General features: G+C 40.2%; 12 protein-coding genes and 1 non-coding gene across 13 annotated transcripts; 6 read left to right on the top strand and 7 right to left on the bottom strand.

Moving 5' to 3' along the window:
• Positions 1–501: 501 nt before the first annotated feature.
• Positions 502–1,503, top strand: NQM1 (sedoheptulose-7-phosphate:D-glyceraldehyde-3-phosphate transaldolase NQM1; the record flags this gene model as incomplete). Its single annotated transcript, XM_018365159.1, has 1 exon — positions 502–1,503. One exon carries the CDS (start codon positions 502–504, stop codon positions 1,501–1,503), a length of 1,002 nt encoding a protein of 333 aa, XP_018222259.1.
• A 133-nt stretch (positions 1,504–1,636) lies between these two features.
• On the bottom strand, positions 1,637–2,446 carry MTE1 (Mte1p; the record flags this gene model as incomplete). Its single annotated transcript, XM_018365158.1, has 1 exon — positions 1,637–2,446. The coding sequence occupies one exon, from the start codon at positions 2,444–2,446 to the stop codon at positions 1,637–1,639; it is 810 nt and encodes a 269-aa protein (XP_018222258.1).
• A 330-nt stretch (positions 2,447–2,776) lies between these two features.
• Positions 2,777–4,447, bottom strand: BUD9 (Bud9p; the record flags this gene model as incomplete). Its single annotated transcript, XM_018365157.1, has 1 exon — positions 2,777–4,447. The coding sequence occupies one exon, from the start codon at positions 4,445–4,447 to the stop codon at positions 2,777–2,779; it is 1,671 nt and encodes a 556-aa protein (XP_018222257.1).
• A 998-nt stretch (positions 4,448–5,445) lies between these two features.
• On the bottom strand, positions 5,446–6,552 carry KSS1 (mitogen-activated serine/threonine-protein kinase KSS1; the record flags this gene model as incomplete). The annotated part of the gene is made up of 1 exon (XM_018365156.1): positions 5,446–6,552. One exon carries the CDS (start codon positions 6,550–6,552, stop codon positions 5,446–5,448), a length of 1,107 nt encoding a protein of 368 aa, XP_018222256.1.
• Positions 6,553–9,649: 3,097 nt separating this feature from the next.
• DI49_2002 lies at positions 9,650–9,731 on the top strand. Its single transcript has one exon. It is a non-coding gene; the product is annotated as a tRNA-Ser (tRNA).
• A 337-nt stretch (positions 9,732–10,068) lies between these two features.
• Positions 10,069–10,737, bottom strand: ORM1 (sphingolipid homeostasis protein ORM1; the record flags this gene model as incomplete). Its single annotated transcript, XM_018365155.1, has 1 exon — positions 10,069–10,737. One exon carries the CDS (start codon positions 10,735–10,737, stop codon positions 10,069–10,071), a length of 669 nt encoding a protein of 222 aa, XP_018222255.1.
• Positions 10,738–11,317: 580 nt separating this feature from the next.
• ACB1 (long-chain fatty acid transporter ACB1) lies at positions 11,318–11,722 on the top strand (the record flags this gene model as incomplete). The annotated part of the gene is made up of 1 exon (XM_018365154.1): positions 11,318–11,722. The coding sequence occupies one exon, from the start codon at positions 11,318–11,320 to the stop codon at positions 11,720–11,722; it is 405 nt and encodes a 134-aa protein (XP_018222254.1).
• Positions 11,723–12,556: 834 nt separating this feature from the next.
• CAX4 (dolichyldiphosphatase) lies at positions 12,557–13,276 on the top strand (the record flags this gene model as incomplete). Its single annotated transcript, XM_018365153.1, has 1 exon — positions 12,557–13,276. The coding sequence occupies one exon, from the start codon at positions 12,557–12,559 to the stop codon at positions 13,274–13,276; it is 720 nt and encodes a 239-aa protein (XP_018222253.1).
• A 722-nt stretch (positions 13,277–13,998) lies between these two features.
• DI49_1998 (uncharacterized protein) lies at positions 13,999–14,361 on the top strand (the record flags this gene model as incomplete). The annotated part of the gene is made up of 1 exon (XM_018365152.1): positions 13,999–14,361. One exon carries the CDS (start codon positions 13,999–14,001, stop codon positions 14,359–14,361), a length of 363 nt encoding a protein of 120 aa, XP_018222252.1.
• Positions 14,362–14,741: 380 nt separating this feature from the next.
• On the bottom strand, positions 14,742–15,623 carry RPL26B (60S ribosomal protein uL24; the record flags this gene model as incomplete). Its single annotated transcript, XM_018365151.1, has 2 exons — positions 14,742–15,106; positions 15,605–15,623. The coding sequence occupies 2 exons, from the start codon at positions 15,621–15,623 to the stop codon at positions 14,742–14,744; spliced, it is 384 nt and encodes a 127-aa protein (XP_018222251.1).
• Positions 15,624–16,499: 876 nt separating this feature from the next.
• Positions 16,500–17,237, top strand: TIM21 (Tim21p; the record flags this gene model as incomplete). The annotated part of the gene is made up of 1 exon (XM_018365150.1): positions 16,500–17,237. The coding sequence occupies one exon, from the start codon at positions 16,500–16,502 to the stop codon at positions 17,235–17,237; it is 738 nt and encodes a 245-aa protein (XP_018222250.1).
• A 289-nt stretch (positions 17,238–17,526) lies between these two features.
• Positions 17,527–23,214, bottom strand: GSC2 (1,3-beta-glucan synthase GSC2; the record flags this gene model as incomplete). The annotated part of the gene is made up of 1 exon (XM_018365149.1): positions 17,527–23,214. One exon carries the CDS (start codon positions 23,212–23,214, stop codon positions 17,527–17,529), a length of 5,688 nt encoding a protein of 1,895 aa, XP_018222249.1.
• Positions 23,215–24,017: 803 nt separating this feature from the next.
• IMO32 (Imo32p) lies at positions 24,018–25,040 on the bottom strand (the record flags this gene model as incomplete). Its single annotated transcript, XM_018365148.1, has 1 exon — positions 24,018–25,040. One exon carries the CDS (start codon positions 25,038–25,040, stop codon positions 24,018–24,020), a length of 1,023 nt encoding a protein of 340 aa, XP_018222248.1.
• Between the last annotated feature and the right edge of the window lie 100 nt (positions 25,041–25,140).

Genomic DNA, 25,140 nt, shown 5'->3' with positions numbered 1-25,140 from the left:
TTGCTGGTAGTTTAAGATGAGTGAGTGTTTTCTGGAATAGGGGCATACATCGGCTTTTCCCATCCGTTCGAGTATTCCCTTCTTGGGACCCCTCCCCTATAGGCCCTCATTACGTCGACTGATGGAAGGGTAATGGGTGGCGGATTAGTGACACAAAAGGGTTTTTTCAATAGTCGGTCTGGGTTTGAAGGATCAGCCAAAAAGACGAACTTTTTAGCAAGTGGCTGGGCTAGCTTGATTTCTATCTTGCTCCAGCAGACTTCTTTTTGCAATACGTTGTTGTGTTGTGGGTTCTTCCCGCATGGTAGGGGCAAATGAGGGGAGCGTATATTTATTCCTTCAAGACACATTCATTGGATACGATGGGCGAACATATAAAAGGAATAACAATCTTGCAATTTCCTTCCCTTTTGCCGATGTTTACTATTACCTTATTCCTTGGATTTTTAAAAGAGCACCTATTAACTTCACGAAAGACATTACTGTAGATATTATATAGACATGTCAGAACACTCAGACAAAAAACAGAAAGTTGCTATTTCGTCCTTGGACCAGTTGAAGAAGGCTGGGACCCATGTRGTGGCTGATTCTGGGGATTTTGAGTCCATTTCCAAGTACGAACCCCAGGACTCAACTACCAACCCTTCTCTGATATTGGCCGCTTCAAAGCTAGAGAAATATGAAAGGCTGATCGATGCCTCTGTCGAGTACGGTAGGAAGCATGGTAAGACCGATCATGAGAAAGTTGACAATGCCATGGATAAAATATTGGTGGAATTTGGTTCACAGATTTTGAAGATCGTGCCAGGTAGAGTATCCACCGAAGTGGATGCAAGGCTGTCCTTTGACAAGAAAGCCACTGTTAAAAAAGCTCTCCATATAATCAAACTGTACAATGAGGTGGGCGTGCCTAAAGAAAGAGTATTGATCAAGATAGCTTCTACATGGGAGGGCATCCAAGCTGCTAAAGAGTTGGAAGCAAAACATGGCATTCATTGTAACATGACCTTGTTGTTTTCCTTCACTCAAGCTGTAGCATGTGCAGAGGCAAAAGTTACTTTGATTTCCCCATTTGTGGGAAGGATCATGGATTTCTACAAGGAGCGGTCAGGTGAGGACTACACCGGAGAGACTGATCCCGGTGTTCTCTCTGTGAGAAAGATTTACAGCTACTATAAGAGGCACGGCTACAATACCGAGGTGATGGCGGCTTCCTTTAGAAACCTTGACGAGCTGAAGGCCTTGGCAGGTATTGATGACATGACTCTCCCACTGAATATTTTGCAACAGTTACACGAGTCAACAGATCCTATTGAAAACAAATTGAACGCAGAGACCGCTAAAAAGGAAGGTGTCGACAAAATATCTTTTATCAACGATGAACCTCACTTCAGATACGTCTTTAACGAAGATCAAATGGCCACAGAAAAAGTATCTGATGGTATTAGAAAATTTTCTGTAGACATCGAAGCGCTGTACAAGTTAGTTGAGGAAAAAATGTGATCATTAAGGTTGCACTTACATATTTTCGTCCATCTTTTCCCATACCCTAGTATGAGTTAGCTTAAGTACATATGCACGTTATACTAACTGACCAATATATTCATTAAGGCGCTGATTATTTTTCTGAGCTTATTCAAATTTTGAGTGGTTCGTGAACGATTTTTCGTATTCTACTTCCTCTCTTACTCTTGGTCGCCATTCTTACACCAGTTTTCTTTTCAGAACCATCTGTACCCTTAGAATCTTGCAGATTTGTCTCACCTGGACATTTTAAAATATCATCTTCACCCAGCATGATTTTTTCAACTTCATGTATCTTCTCTATACCAATATTTACCTCATCTGGTTGCACCGTTTCTGGACTTCTTCTATCCCTTATACTCGGCCTGTTCAACTCATTCACTACATTAGCATTCAATATCCTCTTGGGCTTCTTAAAAGGCTTGTTCACCTTTAAAGTAAGCTTGCTAATGTTGAATCCACCTCTAGCACCACTGTCCTGTTTCTGCTTGTCTTTAGGAATTGTGACTTTCGTATTTGAATGTATCTCCCTTGCAGTTGAAATGTGGTTCAAAGTAGGCACACATTCTGAGGAAGCAGGTTGCTTTTTTTGCACTGATAGAATAGGAGGATCTGTTCTGACGTGAGATGCTGTTACTTGAATATCCCTATCATATTCGTCGATAATACCTGAGATTATTACTAAAAACTGACTGAAAATCCTATGCTCTTCGATATCAAACCCTTCCGGGTTCAAAATGGCCTTCAGCTCTTTGGAACTTGTTTTGAATTCACTAGTTAATAAAATGTTATCCTTTTCCGTATAGAGCATGAATCTGTTGTTTATTTGAAAATACTTTAGTTTGCCATCATGCCAAATTTTGCGCTTTTTGTAAATCTGATCGGTATATTGGCATTCATACTCAACGATATGTGATAGCATGATGTGGCATTTAGTTTTTGGGACCTGCTTGTTCACGATGTTCAAAAGCTACGCGTGTAGGTCAAATTGAGGCTCTCCACATCGCGAAAGTCTCTTTAATGGCCTTTTTTCTTCATATCCAAAAACAAAAATATGTGTGTTTTGAGAATAAAAGAAATACCGGAATGATGAGATAAATTTCCTCTGGTGCCAAAATGACCACTATAGTGGCTTTCGTGAATTGATATGTAAATTACGTCGTTTTACCAAAATCTGTAAAACAGGTATCTATTTATGCAAGAAGTGAAAAGTCCATTCTATAACTAAGATACAGCGCTAATCTATAGAGCACTACTCTCGAGTTACTCCCACGCCAAATCCTATTCCTATACCAGCGAATATAGCTAACAACTCTATGCATCCTAAAATAAAACATAACGTTCTGAACCATTTTATGTCAATGTCCCATTCGAATCCTTTGAGTAGGCCAATTCTATGCTCATGATTCATTATCATTCTCATTAGTCTATAATTTGAAATACCGTTATTTCCATCAATGGAAAAGAAAAAGAACAGCGGCGGAATTAAAACACAGGTGCACAGTGTCACCATGATTCTTGATATACTATAGACTTCGGAGAATCCACGCGTTTGGGAGTCATACGAATGTATGGAGGATGTGTCTATTCTCTGAATGGGTATCGTGTGCATTTGAAAGGGCGATTGCCATTCTTGGTCCGCGCCTTTAGCAAATGTTTCGTATTCGTATTTTGTGCCATCCTGATTTTCTTGACCGATTTCTTTAGAAACTGAATAGTCATCCGCATTATTTGAATGTTCTTCATGATACAGTGAGTTTTGACCACCCGAGGTGTTCGCTCCTACATCAAGAGGAGCTTGGGAACGATAAATATGATTTGGAGCGGATCGGTTGGTTTCCCGCAGCTTTTCATCTTGGTTTCGGGGTTGGGGGCCTTCTTTAGCAGAGCTATGCCATGTATTAGGGTGTAATGTGTTATTTAACAAGGTAGGAGACCTTTGTTGATTGGCAAGGTCAACCGCTTCAGACGGTTTTAATATGTCGGTTAGCAGATAATGGTTTCTTGGAGTTTTGACCATGGGAAATGACTTTGTAGGGGTATGTGCCGAGGGCCTATTCCAAGCCTTTTTTGGTATTTGAAACTCATGCGGTATGAAAGTCTGGTCAGGAAAAACATCTTTTGATGCGTCATTGGAAATCTTTTTCTTAGATACTTCAACAGCTTCTTCAATCGATGGTACGAACCCGTCATCATACCGCACAGAGGAAAATGAAGAGTATTCATCCTGCACTTGACTTGAGGCTCGGCTTTTCGAAACGGTATTCCCTGGCTGTTCGTTTTGTGGGCTACCTCCATTTGGTGGATAGTATGGCGGATAGTATGACGAAGAACGTCTCTCCTTTTTTTTATCTGATGATTTTACTGAAGATGAATCTATATAATCACCCCTGGCGGTCTCAGCATGCTTTTCAGCGGAACCCAAATTCAAAAGTACTGAAGTAGAAATAGTACCGCTGCTACTGTGTCCATTCGGATTCGTTTCTGCGGAAGAGCCGTGGGAAGAATTTCTGTTTCTGTCACTTGAGCATGGCGGAGGTAATGGGAATTCTGCAGCTTCCGAGCCTCGTCGTATTAAATCCAAAATTGAATTCTCCAAAGCTCTATGTGATTCTTCGTGGAAATTATCATCTTTAGCATCTTCGAAGACCTGCGGACTGCCCGTGCCACTTGAGGTTGAATCTCCTCTAAAGATTTTATCGTATTTGGTATCATCGATGTAAATGTTATATGATTTCGTTTCCGATGATGGAGATAGATGAGATCCCTCGACAAATAATGAGCCGGACCTTATTCTTGCGCGTTGTTGGTTTATACTCACAGTGTCCTTATCGGACGAGGATGTGGACAATACCGTTGTAGATCCCGAGGTTGATATTGAAGTGTCAGTGGTAGCCGAATCATTTCTAGATATTTGTGACATTTCATAAAGTGTAAGATAAAACTACAATAAAAAAAAAAAGGTAATGAATGTAGAAAGTTGAATATAGTCTTTTAGAAAGAACTATGTTGTCGAATGAGTGGACGGTTTGATATACCAAAGCTAAACCCTATGAAAAGAGTCAGCAAATAAGTGAGCGCCTTGAATCTGCAAACGGTAATAAAGCCAAATGTGTGAAAAAACTAGCAAGTCAAACGTGTACTATAATGCTCGATAACTGTTGCGTGGCGATCTTTCGTCACCTTGAGGAGAAAAAGAGCGAGTGGAATGGTATAACCTGCTATAACACACGGATAATTCTCTGGTAGAACAGAGATGTAACGGAGTTCTCTCTTTCGTGTCGATGCACGTATTTCGCAGCTTATTTAAAACTGAAACAAAATTCTATGAATACAGCGTAACCGCCCCTTGCATATATAATCAACGCAAAAGAACTCGACAATTTGTCCTCTTTTCGTAAATTAGCTTTTAAGCTCTACTCAGCTGGACGTTCGGTAGATCTGTAGTGAAATTTACGTAAAGAAGACCTGGTCAGTTAGAAAATGTACACAGTAACTAGAAACAAACAAGCAAATGTAAACAGAAAAGCTTTGCATAAGGATTAAGAATGGGAGGCACTAAGCGGGCTTGGGAGACCATGCGGTCTTGAAGAATGCTGGATAAAGGCATCGATACCATCTATTTAATTGCTGTCGCGTTAGCTGTCCAACTCGCGGTGGCTGGCTTTTTTTACTCTACGTGTCTCAATTAGGAAAAGTAGCGAACGGGCCCACGAAGCCGCATTTCGCGTACTCCCAGCTGGTGAAAAAATCCCTGCGGCGCCTCTTGATTCCTTGCATTTAGCGTAGGTGGGCGCATCGTGCATATGTACGATAAAGTCTTTTATTTACGTATCGACTACACAGACTACAAAAACACCTGGGTGTGCTGGGTATGGGATACTACTCGGAGCGTGGTGGTGGTGGTGGTGGTAACATCGTCTATTCCATGGTCTTCATCAGTTCATCGTAGAGCATGTCTTTAAGCACTTCTATAGGCACTTCTTCTTCTTCCTCTGGACGCATTATTTTGTTATCTAGCTTCCAAAACTCGTCGTCTAAGTTGAGCGGAGGGTATTCTGGTTCGTCGCTTGAATCGTGATACATCGCCAGGTAAGGATGTCTCAGGGCTTCCGCAGCGCTTATTCTCTTGTCAGGATTGAATTGCAGCATCTTGTTTAGTAAATCTATCATATCAGGATTTAGATCCGTTTTTGCCCACACGTTCTCCCACGGTAAAGGCGGCCTCATGGGTAAGTTTGCTATATATTCTTTAGCTCTCTTGGATTTGATTTGGTTGAAGTCTTCGAAGGACGGGGTGCCTAGCACTTCCAAAATTAGCCATAACTGATGGTGATAGTCCCTGCCTGGGAACAAAGGTTTCCCTGAAAGCATTTCAGCCAGTATACACCCACATGACCAAATATCCATCGCAGTTGTATACTCTTGGAAGGTTAACATAATTTCTGGTGCTCTGTACCATCGCGTCGCCACGTATTCCGTCATGAACCCAACCAAGGTTTCTCTTGAATCACTACTACTAGCTAAGCACCGAGCTAGCCCAAAATCGCAAACCTTCAAGTCACAATTTGAATTCAGTAACAGGTTCGATGGCTTTATATCTCTATGGATAACCTGTGCACTATGGATAGATTTGAGCGCCCTCAAAATCTGGTAAGTGAAATATTGAATGTGATCATCACTTAAAGTAGAGGAGCCATTATTCTGGTTATTGATCACTTTTTGTAAGTCAGTTTCCATCAATTCTTCGACTAAGTAGACAGCGTTCAACTTGTCGATGGATACTGGTCTTACTTTATCTAATATACTTATTATATTTTCGTGTTCGTGGAAATACCGTAGCAGTTTGATCTCACGTATGGTCCTGGTTACGAAAAGTTTCTTGCTAAATGGCTGTATCTTCTTGATAGCTACTTTTATACCAGAAGGTTTGTGAATTGCGGAACATACTGTTCCGTATGCTCCCTCGCCTATCAAATCTACGAGTTTGTACTGAGAGGGAATATCGAATGTTATGGTTCTGGCCATTTTTGATCTCTAGAGAAACGAATAGATGGATAGTCTTTTTAGGAGCGATCGTTTCTATCTTGGAAAGAAGCTTGCTTTAGAGTGCCAAATTTTTTAGTCGGCTTTGATCTGATCCACTAGAAAAGGACAAAGGAAAAAAACTGGCAAGATAGCTCGGAAATATAAACGGCGAGTAGGCTTCCAGTATATATATATAGCTATAAATTTGAGCGTTGGTTAGATATAAATGTAAAGATCTGGAGACAATCGAAAGCCTCTGTTACTTGCATAAAAATGCATAATATATAAAAATACACTGTGATCAGTAAATTTCTAAAAGCTGCACAACGCGTTTTGAATATGCAGAATCAGGAATGTGAAGGAAAAAAGTCCAAATTTTGCGTTTTAAGTAGTATAATGTCTAAAGGAGTAAAGAATTTCGAGCCGGAGCTGAGGCTGTCAGATGACGACTAGCCACTCGTTCTTTTCTTAAGTAAGAATTTAAGTATCATAAAACTGCCAGAAAAAAAACTTTATAATTTGGCTGTATCAGTGGCAGAACTCTTGCATGTAAAAAAAATCCGGCTAAATGTTGTTAGTATCTTAATTCTTCTTTCGTCATCTTCAAGCTTGGCAGGACCACAATATTTATTTATTCTTTATGTTTTTTTTTGATCATTCACGTTTCTTAACAAGAAGGTCTACTTCCTTAAAATAGCAAAACATAAAAAACAAAAACAAAAACAACAATGGTGGATGCAACATTGACGTGTTTCAATTTGTTTAGAAGTTAAAAAGCCGGTCTAGCGCAAACACAAGTAACTGTATTACTTATGATAGTTTCTTTTATTAATATGACAAAGCTCCAGTTTATGCCAATTTAAAATAGATATTCCTGGTGTGACTGCTGTTAAGGGGACATTGAGACAAACCATGGATTATAAAGTATAGACACACGGTGAGCTTGGGTCGTACTGATTATGCTACTGTAAGTTTTCGCCTTTTTGAATAAATGCGATGCGTGTATGCTCAGCCTTTTTTTAGGGTACTTTTGCACATCAAAGCGCCGTATTTGGATTGATCGATCATACTTTTTGAATATTCATGGGGAAACCAGTGAGCTTTGATATGAAGAAGATGAGTACTGCCAACGACGGTCTATTTCTAGGGGAAACGCAAGGCAATGCGATCAATAGGCGATAACAATTAGTACCACAGGGCGACCGAAATGGATGTCAGCAGGTTATACAGCAACGACGTATATACACCTAGCTCTGGTGAGAATTTCCTTTAGTACTTTAAAAAGATGAAAAGTCTAAAGCTGAAAACTTTTCTACAACTTTCGGCAACTAGCTTTACTGCTTGAGAAGTACACAATGAGAGCCATTTTTGTCCTTTTATCTGTAGTAGAATTTGTGAGCTTAGTTACGCGCGTTAAACTTAACTAGAAAGAACGTGTGACCGACTCAGTTGGTGTGACCGTACTCAGAAGGCTAGGAAAAATAGCTCACCTCAGCGAGGATGTTGAACCGATACGGCAGAATGTTAGTGGCATTGGAAAGGCAGGAAACCGAGCGCTTATTTTTGAGTGGGTGTGGAATTAGGCATACTATTGTAAGACTATGACTGAAACTCGCAGTGCTTGGGAGAATAACCGAGTCGTTCAAGAGGGACGAGGGCATGATTACTTACGCCAAGGCTGCTGGTGAAGTTATGACAGCCGTTACGAATTTTTGGTCGTTAGCCGATAAGAGAGATGGTAACGCCGATGTGCGGTTGAGATAAAAAAATTTCACTTGCACACGCCCTATGCTACTAGTAAGTTGCTGTCCCGGAATTATTATCTTGTTTTGATGGGATATGGTAATGGCCCGGCCACCATCTCAGCCAATATATCCCAGCAATGCTAGAAGCCAGAGGGCAGAATGGCTGGGTATTTTCGTCTATGGAAAGCCATATGACGCCGTCTACGGAAGATGTTTTCGATGGCGGCATATACGTAAAAGGGAGGACTTGTTCATTCTTTGACATCGAAATGATAGAGCCAAACTTATAGGCGAGTGCGAGCACAGTATCGTCTCATTCAATCATGCGGCATATCAGCTCATACATCTCCAATGCTACGGGGCTCTTGACCTGAAAATAAATGCACTTTCGAAACAAATAGTCGCGATGAGACCAGCTGGTCTACTTGGAAGTAATTGAACGTTGTGCCGACGTCACTAAAGCAAGCTTACAAGACTTAGTGAGGTAGAAGTAACTTCAAATTGTTACTTTTACAGCACACCTGCCGCAACTTCATGGAGCTATTATAAGAGAATATTCATGCGAAATCAGATGAAATTAAAATATAAGAACAGCAACCAACAAGCTATATTGCAAATCGATTCTGCGAAGGTGCAGAATACAACAACATGACAGTACTGTAGCTCCGGTGGTAAATGGAAAAACAACTCAAGTATAACGAAAAAGTACGTTTAACGAACGTTATAAACAAGCAGCAAACTAAAATCTCAAAAATACCGTTAATCTACCGCCACCGGCGATACATTTTGCTCTACTTTACAAAGATTGTGATACGACTGACGGAGGCCGGATATTAGTTTCAGCTGATAATTTGGTATAGTATGTTATTTAGCTTAATTTACCAATTCAGTTTGTGTTGGAATAGGTGTCTTCGGACACACATTACTTCATGTATGATAAAAATCTGAAACAAGAATAATATTTAATGACACTATTGCTATTTGTGAATATTTTTTCATCATGATACAAATAACCAAATCTGGTAATTAGTGAAGATAAGATTAAAGATCTATTAATTGACCAGGAACTAGCATATAAGGAGATGAGTCATATATGATAAAATGTTTTCCATACTCTGAATCATGTCTGAACCATTGGGTTCCATATAACCAAGCCGCATGCGATTTATACGCCTCACTTGTATAATGTAAGAAAAAACTGCTTATTCTTAATTATTTCAACATATTAAAACAACTAATTATCAACAGTTTGAAGCCCACAAAGAAAAAAACAGCTGAGAAAGTATCTGAGTATGAGCTGCTTATACACTTTAACTTAATAGTCTAGCTTCTGTTAATTTAACATATAACAAGGCAACTTGGCCGAGTGGTTAAGGCGAAAGATTAGAAATCTTTTGGGCTCTGCCCGCGCAGGTTCAAATCCTGCAGTTGTCGTTATTTTTTTCCACTGTAAAAGTGGAGAATACTTCACAGTCAGACAAGTTAGCAATTACCGTCACTATTTTTGATTTTCGTTCTTTTCCAAATGTAAATTCGTGTTTATATGAGCTAAATAAAACTATTGATTGATGTTTTTGGAGACCATTAATCTAGACTTTTGCAAATTCTTTTTTGATGTTTCTTTTTTTTTTTTTTTTTTTTTTTTTTAACTTCTTATACGAAAGCTTCCAACTCATCAACCTCTTAGATAAAGAATGGCTAAAACGTTGACAAATCCAAGATTTTTTTTGGATAGAGCAGGAAACAAGATATGACTGTGAGGAAAATTGCTTCAACTAATTTGAGCACGACCTGTAATACCAGGAATGGAAATTCTTAGTCTATGAGTAACAGGTAACTTTGGAACAACAGCAACGAATGTTGTCAAAAAGCAGTTCCAGGAAAACATTTTTAAATCATAGTGTGCATAGTGAGTACTAACCAGAAATAAGGCAATTGGCACGATAATCAAAAATTTTCTTGAAGGAGTAAACAAAGTTTCGTCATCAATTTGTTCCCACATTGTCAAATTGTCGTACGCACCACCGTTGAAATCAAACGGCGTACCCTTAATCAAATGGAACATGACATACGACCCCACAACGTAAGTCATGTTAGTCAGGGTCCATGACCATTCTGCGGTAACACCAGGGAACAAGTTGAAAAATAGTTTCAACAGTGTGATGACGACCACGTGAATGATCCAAGCACCACGCTGGTCCACCCATGTAGCATTCATATTTGGTAGCATTTGCTGGTCGTTTTCATCTTCAAAGGTTTCCTGTTCCACATGTGAAATTATACTGGATGAACGTCTTCTTCTATGGTCTTTCACCGGTTCTGTAGTTTTGATTGACGAAGAAGCACTGCCGGCAGAAGGAAATGGCTTAAGTTCTGTTTGATCTCGGCTGTATGAGGCGGAAGTCGCCTGAGCAGCTCCACGATAATCTAATTCGGTCATAAAGTAACTGGATAAAATGCAATGAAATACGGAAAAAAAAACAAATGTGCTTCTTGAAGGAAAATGCAAGCAACAATAAAAGGCAGCTAAAGGAATCTAATAGAATAGTTTACAGGGAGGAAGCACTCTCGGTCAGTTTTTTTTCTATTGTTTCTTAGTGCTCTCCGGACTCTGCTAAATTTAAAGGCAAGATCCAGGATCGTTTTTTTAGGTCATTTTTTAGTATAAAAGCATTGGCATTCTAACTAAACCCGAACGGTTGTCGGGTAACACTTTAGGGGTCCAGAATCGCATATAAACCTTTTCTCCTCAACTCCACCGAGAGGGAGGACTGAAAGAGAAGTACGAACGCAAGCTATCCGACAATTAATGCACAGTTCAGCATATGGCAGCGTACCCACTACTCGGTCCTGTTCCCACCACATTCCACAAACCATCGCGTAAAACACACGTTTGAGAAACGGGCCGTCGCAAGAGACACGCCCTAGGTGCCTGAAAGCGGTGGCGCCGGCGGCCCTACGCGCTATCTAGCACGTTCGCAAACTCAACAGCTCTAGGGCGGTTCTCCAATGGCCGTTATATGTATATAAATATATATATAACTCGTGTCAAATTGGGTTATTCAAGGAGAAGGGCATTTTGTTCGGTTCGTTGGATTGTAAGAGACAGAAAGAAAAGAGAGATACAAACCTCGATCAGACAAACTTATATATCTAGCACAATGGTTTCACAATTATTCGAAGAAAAGGCCAAGGCTGTCAACGAGCTACCAACAAAACCCTCAACCGATGAACTACTGGAACTTTACGGTCTATACAAGCAAGCTACAGTAGGAGACAATGACAAGGAAAAGCCAGGTATTTTTAACATGAAGGACCGTTACAAGTGGGAAGCCTGGGAAGACTTAAAGGGTAAGTCTCAAGAAGATGCCGAAAAGGAGTACATCGCGTATGTCGATAACTTGATTGCCAAATACTCTTCTTAAGAAAAGGGTGTGTTGTCCCCGTGAAAGGAAATCCCGGCTTGGTTTTTCACGTTACTATTCTATTTGCTATATTCTCTACACATATAAGTTATATACATTTATTCATGCCCTGAAGAGTCCCTTTCGGGATGAGGCATATTTTATGTTAGTAAAATGCATGTTTTTACTTTATTTTTTAATTAGTGTTGTACTCTCAGCGGTTATCAGATCGCAAGTGGCAATTAGGGGAGGAGAGGACATATGTAATGCGGTGGCTACAATGCAAAGTGCAAGGCAAGGACGCTTAAAATCAATACAACAATTAGCGTGCTGAATGTGCGTATTATGCGGCGCTGCATGCACGATTCGTATTATATACATCGGCCCAGCTTCGTAACTCTACTCGGCTGGGCGGCGGCAAGCCCGTGGGAAGACCACTGCAAGCAGGAGAAAATTACGTAAAGCAACGATGCCATAGATACATAGCAACTGCTCAATGGTAGAAGATCTCTCCTACCTCGTTTTTTTGGTGCATTTCTATTTTCCTTTTCATCTCCTTTTTCAGTGAGTAGAAGTCATTAGATGGATGGGAGAACTCGGGTTTTCGGGAAAACTTAAATTTCTTTGTTGGAAAAGTAAAAAAAAACAAAAAAAAAAGTGCCTGCTCAGAAAAACTGCTATGTATGGTAAACATCAACGCGGTGTTTCAACTCGTTTACTACTGGATAAAGTCACCACCATCGTGGCCACTTTGGGTTGTTTCTCCTTCCTTTACTTTCTCTTTTGTTTTCTTTTCGCCACCGATTACATTATACAACCAAGGTACTTACAGTTTCCTTCGAACCAGATCAAATCATGAATAGTACAGCCGCCGCGATAAATCCTAACCCAAATGTCATACCGTTCGATGATACATACATTCTCTACGATTCGCATGATTTTCTGTCATTTTTAAGTGCATATTTCTCGTTGATGCCTATCCTGGTATTGTCGTTTTATTTGTCCTGGTTTATCATCACAAGAGAGTTAGAAGCATGTGCTGTGGCCTTTGGTCAACTCATGAATGAAATTTTCAACAACGTGATAAAGAACATAATAAAACAGCCACGTCCCGTGTCGTTTGGCGCATCCTTCCAAAACGATACCATAAGATCTGGGTACGGGATGCCTAGTGCACATTCTCAGTTCATGGGGTTTTGCTTCACCTACAACTCTTTGAAAATATATACCTCATGGAGAAATTTGAGCGTCTTTGAAAAATGCATTTTTGCTAGTGGGCTAGCTTTACTGTCATTCTGCGTCTGTTTTTCTAGAGTTTACTTACACTACCACAATTTAGACCAGGTGATTGTGGGATTTAGCGTGGGCGCATTGAACGGTTCGCTATATTTTTTTATACTCGGCATCATTAGGGAGACGGGCTTGATCAACTGGTTTTTGAAGCTGCGGATCGTTAGGTTATTCTACATGACAGACTCGTACAACTTGGCGCCTGTAACATTGAAGGAGAATTATGAAATGTACTGGCAAAGAATAGAAAAACAGTCCCCCAGCGGTAAACCCAAAAATGATTAGATTCGCACTACCACCCCTGCCATCATTGTTACTCTATATTTTTTTTTCTGCATTTCTTTACTTAAATCTTGATCATTTGTATAATTAGATAGAAGTTATTTCTTGGAAAAACATACGCATGTGTTTCCTACATTTAACAACCACCCTATCTGAAAAGGGCGCTTTGTGCGTGGTGACAGCAATCAAAGAACACTGTGTCATTCTAAGAAACGAAACACAATGCAAAAAAATGAGAGATGCGAGAGCTCCATCACTTGCCGAAATGATATCTGCCTTCTGCCGCGGACCTGACTGTTCCGCGGATTAGAAGACCGCTCGCCCGGCTTTTATGAGAGCGCCGCGGTGCAGACGCACTTTTATGCTCGAGAAGAAGCTTACCACGGCAGAATGAGACCCTTTTCCACGGATACTACCGGAATTGCTGGATATAATAGATGCTGAGTGAAAAAAGCTTAAGGGAAAAGCGCGGATATAGCGTGTCACCCACCCATGCTTGGATTACGAAAGCAAGGATTGAAAAAGAAATAAGAAGATCCACCTTTATGTGCAACAAATGTATAAATACAACAACACCCCCTCTTTCATTCAAATACACATTAGTTGTTATTTCTAAACGTTCCAACTGGTGCTTGGCTAATCAAGCTTGCAAACTACCAATCGAAACTCTTAACTACAAAGAATTTTGAAAAGAAGGAAGAACAAGCTATCTTTTTCATAATCAAATGCTTCTCACACCAGCCAATCTTGCAAGACCGATGGATACTGAAAACTCTGACAACAATAGCAGTAAGAACAGTAACTCGTTCATGCGCTCCATCGTTTCTTCCTTAATGGTTAAACCAATATCATCCCTCACAAACACAGTCACAAGAAACAAAGGTAAGGGCGAAAGCACTCCGCGCAATAGCACACCTAACAAAATTACAAGATACGATTTGTTTAAAGCTGCTGCTGATAATGACTTGAAAAGAAGCAAGACCCAAGAAAGGGCCAAATCCAGAAGAGGCTCCAATAGTAGATACAATGACGACATTTCTGTGTCTAGTCCTATTTCAGGAATCCAACGGAGTAGAAGCAGTATATAACGTAACGACCAGAAGGTTAATGTATCCAGCTCTCTCCTGCCCATCAAATATATTATAAACCTCATACTTTTATATTCATCCACTTCCACTTTCTTTGTCATAACTATCATGTGTATACAGCCACTAGCATACCAATAATAAGTAATTACGTATTAAAGTCACATATTTTTTTTTCTAACTTCATTTGCCCCAAGCACACCTACTTATGTTCATACAGTGCGTTCTAGCGCCAACGAAAAAGAAAAGTGCGAGATTACAATTTTATTTTCTTTAAAAGTTAAACTAAACTAAATTGAATTTGATGATAAAAAATATATAAAAGAAAAAACTGGATTTACTTATTGTATTTTTTGCCCGATCTATATTAAATTTGAGTTAGTTTATTCCAATTTACCACCCTTTCTTTGGATCAAAGCCTTTCTGTCCTTGTCCAAGTGTAACTTGGTGATAACAAGCTTAGATGGGTGCAAGTTGATTGGAACGGAAGCACCGTTGACCTTTTCCTTGGTGACCTTGTCAACTTGAACAGCAAACTTCAATCTGTAAACAGAAGAAATTTTACCTTCTTGACCCTTCTTGGAGCCACGAACAACCAAGACTTCATCTTCTCTTCTGATTGGCAAAGCCTTGATACCGTATTGAGCTCTCAATTCCTTGGATAATGGAGCAGATAACAAAACACGACGTTGAGAGGATGGGGCGCTGAAGTGAGCCTTTCTGGCCTTTCTTCTGTCAGAGGAGACGTCTGTTGAAAAATAAAATAAAATTAATTGTTAGTAAAAACAAACTTCTTTACATTGAGTAAGCACAGTGTTCATTCCAGCATATGATATTATGATATAACTCGACATTTGGGTCGCGGTCCTGTTTACTAAATTCACAATAATAAAACAAAATGGTTTTCTGTTACGATCACAAGTTAAGGCAACACTTTCTTGCTTTTGATTGCTCTTCCTTCACATTCGGTATTGCGTATTGTTCAATCTCGATTCCTTAAGTGACGCATTCATATATACACTAGAATCATTAGGAAAACCTTTAAATGCCCAAATATTAGCCTAGTGGTTCAAAATGCTATATGAAATAGTCGCTTGATAATCTGGTTCTTTATAGTTTTCGCCAACTCTGCTCCGTATTTAAAATCAATCAGTTTTTTTGTCTGCTTGTTTCTTGGCATCTTCGTATCTATGTGGATGGGAACTATTTTGTGCATTCTACGCCTCTTTTTATCATTCAAACATACCTAGAGATTGCTTAGCCATTTTTGATATATCTTTGGTCTTGCCGTTACTGTTCTTCTAAAAAAATGCCTCTAAAATGACAAAAAACCTTCAAATATGTAGCCAGAAAGCTATTATCCCCATTGAAGTTTCAAACGCTATCTGTGTAAACGTGTGTGTGTAGGATTTCCCACCCAGAGCGCCCACCATCTATTGCCTGGCTATACTAACCTCTTGACATTTGAAAATTCCCAAACCCGCGTGAGTGCCCCGTCTGAACTCGATCGACGAAAAAAAAATGTTTCAAAAAAAAAAAGAATTATTTAGTTTAGCACCCATACACAGAAAGAGGCACGGATGGAGATGAATGAATTATTGTTTAAACGCAAGGAACTTGTCCAGACATCAGGAGTATACCCACGCTGGATATTCCAACATATCTTTCGATAAACATATACTTGTTCGAAGACAGGGAAAAGTCCCAAAAAATTAGGCGGATTCCCGTCAAACACTCTTTTTTGTTTCTTTGAGTGTAGGAAATGCATGAAGGGTATATAACAATAATGGGGTCTCGAACCCGGCATTTACTGATACAAAAATGCATTTGCTAGCCATTGCACTAAATGGGCAGCTAAACTCGGCCGCGAAAGTCAAAAAAAAAGTCAATAACCTATAAAATATAAAGCTTGTTCTCTGGTTTTTTATTTTTTTCTTGGGGATCTTTCGGAGAATCCAATAAAAATAAAGGATACAGGATACGCTGAAAACATGCTCAGCTCGGCTACTTCAATCTCAAAGGCCAATGCCTATACCTTTTTGTATAAAGAGATACAGTACTACGATTCCTAGCCTTTACGTTATCGATTTTAATTGACCAAAGTTTTAGCATATTTTTCTCCTCGGGTATAAAACCACAAAATGAACGCAAGCTTGTTTAAATCTTCTCTTCGTTTAGGATATATGAAGCCCTTGTTACCACGATCTAGCACTATCATTGTTCCATCCATAATGACACGAACATCTCTATTTAGAAAGGCTCTATCTAGTAGAACGAGGTTATACACTAACGGCGCAGGTGCAGCGTCAGGAAAGAGCGATGCCAAGACTGGTAATAAGCACAAACCGTTATGGCCACAGGTTAAGTCTGCTTCTACATTTACTTTCTCAGGCATACTTGTGATAGGCGCTGTTGGTATATCCACTATTGTTATTTATTTAATTCTTTCAGAACTATTTTCGCCTTCAGGTGACACACAACTTTTCAATAGAGCCGTTACAATGGTAGAGAAGAACAAAGACGTAAGAAATTTATTACAATGCAATGACGGTATTACGGGAAAAGAAAGATTGAAGGCATACGGTGAACTTATAACAAACGATAAATGGACAAGAAACAGACCTATCGTATCCACGAAGAAAATGGATAAGGAGGGGAGAACACATCATTATATGAGATTTCACATTGAATCTAAAAAGAAATTGGCACTGGTTCATCTAGAGGCTAAAGAATCTAAAAAAAATTACCAACCTGATTTCATTAATATGTATGTAGACGTTCCTGGTGAGAAGCGTTACTATTTGATTAAACCAAAATTGAATTCAGTTCCTAGTTCTAAGGGCTTTTTGGGAATAAGATGGGGTCCCAGAAAAGATTAAATTAGATTATGAATCAGCAAATGAAATTGTAAATACCCAGATAAGATGAATTCTGGTTTCCGCTTACATTAATATACCTCTATGGAACATGGGCACCCAATTGACATAGTCGGATGTTTGTCCTCAATCCGCCAGAATGAGTCATTAGTGGTGAGAAAGGAAGATCTTTAGAAGGCTTACAATAAAATTTTTTATTTTTGAAAACGAGTAAGAATACTAAGAAATATATATATCTACATATATATGTGTATGTTGCCTACCGAGGCACAAAGATTTTAAAAACTTGAACTTATTTTATGGTTGACCATGTCTTTAAGGATGGAGTATGAGTGTAGTAGTGACTTTTATAAGTTGACATCTTTGAGCCAGTATCGTTATTCGATTGATTTCTCGGTTGAACCAAGTTATGGAAAGTGCCATTCAAACCGGAACCAATATTTTTAAAGTGAGATGAAGCTACAGCGGGTCCAACAATGCATGCAACAAATATAAGTAAAATCAGAAAGAACAGGCTGCAATATTTCCTGACCATACGTTTACGTAAACGTGTCTGTTTCAAAGAGTAGATGGGTGGACGAATTTGGCGGGATGGTTTTAACCAGAATAACATGATAGAATGGAATTTATCTATTTGTGGAATACAAATAACCGGTAGTTGAAAAATTAAAATTACATGTCCTAAGACAAAATCCGCTGCGAATTCGGAAAGTTCTATAACTTTGGCAGTTAACTCTCTCGTTGGCTGAGTCCATGCCATGTACCCTAGACCAGTAGAATACCATTTACCGGTCCAAAATGCGGTATTAGCGTGATCATTTTTGAATTCACGAGTCAACAGTAATACGGTCATACAGTGGAAAATGAGTCTTTGACATTGTATACATGTAACAACACCAATCAACATTCTGACAAAACTGAAACCTTCCAAAACCCACATGACAATAAAGAAGAGAATGTGGACAACAACAGCAACACCGTGAGCAAAACCTGCCATGACAGAACCTGTTTTCTTACAGCACATACCGAATAATGGCCCAGAACAACAAGAAAGGCCAAGGCATAGGAAAAGAATAGCAATATCAATGACGATTGGAGCCAAAGTACAAATGATAACACGTAAAGCGGAGTTCACTTTATCATTATCTGTAGTTTTGACACCAGTTTGAGCATTAATAAATGTAAAGGCGATAAAACAACCTGCTGCATAAATTGCGCACGGTATAATCTCAGCCGTGATCAAATTAGTTCTATGAGCTCTGCTTGCATCGCCCGCAGACTTCTCAGATTCATCACCAACCATTTTACGTTTGAACCCAGTGATACGGGACCTTGACATCCTCACATAACCAATCCATGAGTTCCTGTGATACTTATTATTACCTCTTGATAGCCATCTGATGAAATCTCTGTAATCTAAGAAAAAATCTTCCCAAGCAAATTGATGTGGATTGAAAACGAAAGGCGCAAAAATCAAGGAAGATAGAGATGCCCAAAACCACAACAATGGAGCTTGCCAATGCGCAACAGTACCAAATAATAACATTAACATTGATCTTGAGCCCATATAAATAGCTGAACCAGCGAATCTCGAGTAAAGGATGGAGAAAGGGATACGTGACGTAGCGAAACCACGACCTGTTGAAATGTAACGAGCTCCCCCAACCGCTAAATCACTTAGGAGTGCAGAAGAATAGATTTGACCGGCGAACACTTCGAACATTGGTGACAAAGATAGAATATGACGGAAAAATCTTTGAGTGGCTTTCCACAGACCACGTTCGATCAGTTCTTGGACGACAATGGGGACAAAGGCAATCCAGAAAACAATGAAAATAGATAATGTATAACGTCTCACCCAATCAATTGCAGGATGAAAGTTATAACATCCGATTGGATACAAAACATCTSTRAKTGGTGYGTTTCTATTATAGATACACAGRATGGATTCATGGGCTAAAGCATGYAGRTTCACCAAWGTTAGCATAAACATYTGTAASGAYAATTGAATRAACAAGTTRTTCAAATGGAAACCTGGATGCGCATAATAGAATGTTAAGAAACGATCAACAGGTAATTGAGTACCCAAGTAGTAGTATTCACGAGATAACATTTGTTCACCCATACCGGCACCAATCTTTGTGGTGAAATTCAAAATAGTACCGAAACCCAAATCTCTACCTTTACCACATTGATAATATTCACAATGCTTAATACGACCACCACGAAGCAAAGCATTCATACCAGCATAAATATCTTCATTCAAATGTAAACCCTTTTGTGCTTTAGAAACACCACCTCTTGTAGTCATGTACGTGGCATTGATGAAATCCGGATGACCATAATGCAGTTTACCACCAATTTGGGATAAGGTACGAGCAAACAATGTACCAAAAGTCTGTTCTTTACCAGCTGCCACATCTCCCAGGACACCAGAGTTCTCAGAGAAAATGTACTCTCTTGCACCCACGATAGCGACAGGGTGATTGTTTGATTGGTCTTCATATTTTAAACCAGGAGTATAAGGATGAATTGGTTCAATACCTAATTCTTCAAATTCTGCCAAGACTGACCTGATCTTCAAACATTCCTCTAAGTAGTTGTCCTGATTAGCATCAATCAGTTGAATGTATTCACCTCTGTAAAAAATCAACGCGTGATTTTGGTTGTCAGATTTACCATCACCAAGAATTGGATTACCAGACAATTGAATTCTAAATTTGGGGCGTCTACGACCATTGTCTAAAATTTCACAATGGCCATCAATTAAAGCAGAATAAATTCTTGGTTCGCCGCCGTCACTCAAAGGTGGCTCTTCATCCAAGTAGGCAATTTGCAAATCTGGGTACGCTCTCAACAAAAACTCGGCATTCTCTAGTTCATGTGGTTTAAACTTAGCTAACCTTTGCATAGAAACCAAAAATTTGAACTTTCTTCTGGCCATTTTTTCTAATTCCCTTTCCAATCCATCAACATTACCACCAAACATCTGAACTATTTCTGGGTTTTCCACACGGTACAATAGCTTAATAGCCCTTGAGTAATTCATAAACCCAGAAATGGTACGATATATAGTTTGCGACCTTAAAGAAGCCCAAATTCTAGTACGCAACGTATATTCAGGTGCAGCAGATTTGAAACCAATACAATAGAAGGGCAAGTCGTCAATCTGAGATTTCAAAGCGTCTTCCTTTTCTGGTTCTTCTTCGTTATTCTCATAAGCAGCGGTTTCTTCAGCCAAAATCTTTGTATCTTTAACAAAACATTCCCACTCTACAGGATGTAATTGTTTCAAGTATTCCAGTAAAGTGACTCTTGAGAATTGGTCGTCTTCACGAATAATTTCTCTCAAAGACAATAATATTCTTTCAGCGTAGTGAGGAGTTAACACAGTGAAAGTTGGCATATTGTCAACTGGTAGTGGTTCAGGGATCGGTGTGGACAGAGACTGGGCGAAAAATGAAATACGACGTTCAGCTTCTGAATCTCTGGGGAAAAATTCAGTTTCGAAATTGTTGTCATCTTGAGAGACAAAGAAAGTTGGGGCTCTTAAAGTTCTCTTACCTTCGATTTCAGATGGAACTTGATGATATAATAATTTTTGTACATGATCAATGGCCAACAAGTGTTCTCTGTACATGGAGATGATGATGGCATTCCAAATTTGAGAAATCAAAACTTTCGGTTTGTATTTTATTTCCATATCGGTAGTAGCTAAAATCTTAGAATAAATTCTCTTTGGCAATCTGGTGAAAATATTTCTCCAAGGTGTTAAGATAGAAATACCCAAATAGAAAGATTTACCGACGGAGAAGATGGTGTTGACGACAATGTACCACAAGTAAGTATCCAAGAAGAAAAGTATGAAGTCTGTGGCAATCATCAAACCCAACACAATCTTTGGTTGAAGTGTACAAATCTTGTTACCCCACCATTTTTCACCTGTACATCTCATTGAAGTAGTGGACAATATCCTCATTGGATCTCTTAATGATAAAATCAAAAAGAAATAAGACTCTGTAAATTTCGCAGCAAATACGGTAACCCAAACCAAATAAGACATCCACCTGTCCAAGCCATGCAATGGAGCAAAAGATGCGGTAAAAGTTTGTGAAGCCACATAACTCCTTGTAGATTTCTTCATATAGGATGTGAATAATCCACCTAGTGGCATCACCGAGAAAAAAACAACCGTTGCTACGGCAACGAAAAACATCACAGCACCAACAACATGAGCAGCGGTAGAATATACTGTGTCCTTGTCATAGGCAAAAATGAAGATAATCGGACCTAAATTGATACCAAGAATGATGCATAAGAACCAGAATCTTCGAGATAAGTGTTGAGCACCAGCCCATTTTCTTGGAACAAATGACCATTCGCATAAGGTCGCAGCGATTTGAATTATGCATGCCACAGTACCGCCTAGTGCCGCCGTGGCCCATTTATAAGCTGCCAAAGGTTGATTGTTGACCAGTTGTTGATAGTTGTGAGTATAGAAGGTTGGTGCATTATAAGCACAGTACATCCAATACACTGAGATGTGCATGATCCAAATACGATTGAAGTTAGTAACTAGATGCAACCAGGAACGGGTTTCTTTATAAGTTTTAAAGAAGACATCATCCCATGTGATATCGCCCAATTTTGAATAACGTTCTTCTGCTGGCAAATCGATCAGCCTAGTTCCATCTCCCATAACGATTTTGGCTATACCCTCCGGATACCAAAACAGTTGGTTTACGTCATCGTAACCGACGGTTTTGTTGTGATCTCTTTCACTCATCACATAACGACCATCCACAATTTTATAAACTTGGTTTCTGATAAAGCAATACAAGGGAGTAATGATTCTGTTCAAGAAATCGCCTTCGGGCAAGGGGTCAGGACGTTGTTGGCACTGTGGAGAATCTAAATAATCAGAAGCGCATTTGTAAATGAAACAAAGACATTCTGGAGTAAATCTGACTTGATTCGCCTCACCCCAACACAATAGAAATAAAGCGATTTGGCGAGCCATGTCGAAGGGGGATAGTTGGCTCATCTTTGATTTCCATCTAAAATCGGCAGCTTCTAAAGAGTTATCGCCTTCAATCTGGTTCAAAGTCTCTTCGGCATCTTCAGGTGCAGCATTTTGCATGGCTTTCTTATTCTTCTTCTTAGCCTTTCTTGCTTTTCTTGACAACTTACCCAATTTCATATTCCTGAAACCGATTTCATCGTCCATATCTAGTTGAGCAGCAAAATACCATCTTTTATAATTGGCTGTATCGCCACCAATATAGTCGGAATGTAAAGATAAAAGGGCCTGATCCGGAGACATCCTGGAAGATCTCGAATCCAATAGAGTCATAAAATGGTCAAAGATGTTTCTCATGGAGTCTCTTTGAAAACCAAATTTGTTCGTTAAATCTATAAAGATATCTTCGATTTGTTCGACAGGTAAGGGAGACTGAGGGTCCGCGGTCCAAGCTGGATACGGATCATTTGGCAAAGCCATCTCAATAGTATTAGGGTCGTAATAGCGTCCATTACCATTCGCTGCACCGTTCCCGTACATATTTGGGGTGGAGGTCCCTGAAGAACCCTCTTGATCAGGATAGCTCATCTGGGAAGGTGTGTATTGGTCATTAGGATAACCACTAGTGGGGGGACCATAGCTAAAATCCGAGAAATTCTCCCCATCCTGAGAAGATGGGTTTACCATATTGGGAGGCTGGTTATAGTAACTAGCATCGTTGTTATAAGTGCCTTGAGTTTGAGTGGGATCTTGACCTTGAGGAAATTGTGTACCGTCAACGAATTGTTCATTAGGATCGTAATAACCATCACCCAACTGGTCTTGTGTATAAATCGGTTGGCCATACTCATCGAACGCATTTTGGTCTTGTGTCACTTGATACGTCGGGTAATTACCGTCACCATCCCTATTAGCATTATTGTTATGCTGGTCATTCATGTTGGGATCGTTGTATGACATAATGGCAACCGTTTAATAATTTATTCTTGGCCCACTTCTTTTTAGAAATTCCCCTTCTTCTATCTCTGGAGTATGTTTCTCTTTTCACTCTTTTGTAATTTCTTCTGTATGCTTGCAAAAACTATATGCGGCGTTCTTTGTAACCTTCAGTCTTTGGCGGTACCTCGAAGTAGCACCAAAAAAAAGGGAAGAAAGAAAAGCAAAAAAGGGAAGATGTTAACTAATTAACAAAGGGCGTGTGGAGTGGATGAAATGTATATATTAAAACCACAACAGGTAATAATGTATATAAAATGCGATGTTTTCCTGCAATTCCGAGAATAAGAAGTAAAAAACTTTAAACGTAAGCAGCGTTGCCTTTTCTTGAATTTCGAAGTCTCGTGTCACACAATCTCCGTGTCTTCTATTCTTGGTAAAGTTTATAAATTCAAGACTAGAGACAGGAACAACAGAAAAGGCGGAACTCGAGCTAGCGCTGTACTGATCTGTCGTGTTTTGATCCGTACTATATATACATACGCACACGTTTATATTTTACACCGTTCAGCTTAAAAGTCTTAAGCCACGATCCTAGTCTGGAACGGCCGGTGAGAAATATGCCGATCTTATCGTATGCATCGCATCATCATCATCTCTTTTGGCGATTTGCGGTTACTGGGTCTTTGCACTGACACGGCATGGCCCACACCCCACAAACAACGCGACGGCGGTGAGCGGTGCTTTGCGGGTCACGGACCACGGCTGGAGCACAGCACAGCCCCGCCCGCTGCAGTGGGCCCACCCCTGTTCCGGGGACGTTGCCTTCAATCCTCGTGCCGTTCCACGAACTCGGCGATGTTCTCGGCGCATTCTCCAGGCTTCTCCGCATTCACCCAGTGACCCGCATCGATGTCACGTGTCTCGAATCGTGGGAAGAACGAGCCAATGAGCGGAAGATACTCGTCCGCCACGTACTGCGACTGAGTGGCTCTGATGAACAGTGCTGGCCGTGTCCAGCGTTCGTGTGTGGGATCAAGAGGCCATGCCGCAATCTCGCCTTTCACGATGGCGTCTTTCAGCGTGCCAAGCGGGATGCGCTCGTGAAACGTATATGACGATGCACCCAACGCGCCTTCGGTCTTGACTCTTTTTAGCGTCGTAAGCAGAAACCGCCTCACCAGCTCGTTGCCGCCGATCCTCTCCGCAAGGCGCTCGTCTGCTTGCTTTAGTGTCTGGATGGTCTTGCCGTTGTCTTTTACGATCTCGAGCAGCGCTCTGATGTACTCGACAAACTCGATATTGGGGCGTAGACTCACTGGCGCATTCTCTATACAGACCATCATGGAGCATAATTGCGGGTTCTTCAGGACCAGCATCATGGCGACTTTCCCACCCATCGAGTGACCCACTATAATGGGCCCATCCTGGGTGTTCAGTTCGTGTTTTGTGATGAAATGCTTCACGTCTTCTGACATCGCGCCGTAATTGTGTACGGGGCTGTGCGGCGAGGACCCATGGTTTCTTAAGTCCAACAGGTACACATCCCTTCCCAATCGCTTATTGAGGTTTCGGCCGATACTCCGGTTGTTCAATTTGTTCCCGAACAAGCCGTGTAGTATAATAATGGGCGGTCCCGGCTTCTCGACATTGCCATTTCTGGGCGTATCACTCTTGATTACATCATAAGAAAGATCCAGTGGACCTTGTTTCTGTAGTTGGATCTTCGCCATAGAATGGAAGGGATGGATCGATGGAGTCACAATACTGAAGCCCGTTGTTCGAGCAGTATTTTGCTTCGCATGGGTCATTCCATACCGTGCGAGAATCCTCGCTTTGTTCAACATCATTACGGTTTCTGCAATTTACACTTGGATGCGACGTCTTGATTCTTGAACTTGTAGAGGTACTCTAGCGTGTTTGCCCTTTCCCTTTCCCTTTTCCTTTTTT

Source organism: Saccharomyces eubayanus, chromosome VII, assembly GCF_001298625.1.
Source record: "Saccharomyces eubayanus strain FM1318 chromosome VII, whole genome shotgun sequence".
NCBI classification, from domain to species: domain Eukaryota; kingdom Fungi; phylum Ascomycota; class Saccharomycetes; order Saccharomycetales; family Saccharomycetaceae; genus Saccharomyces; species Saccharomyces eubayanus.
The sequence above is the reverse complement of the archived record's forward strand: the minus strand, read 5'-3'. Positions and strand labels throughout refer to the sequence as shown.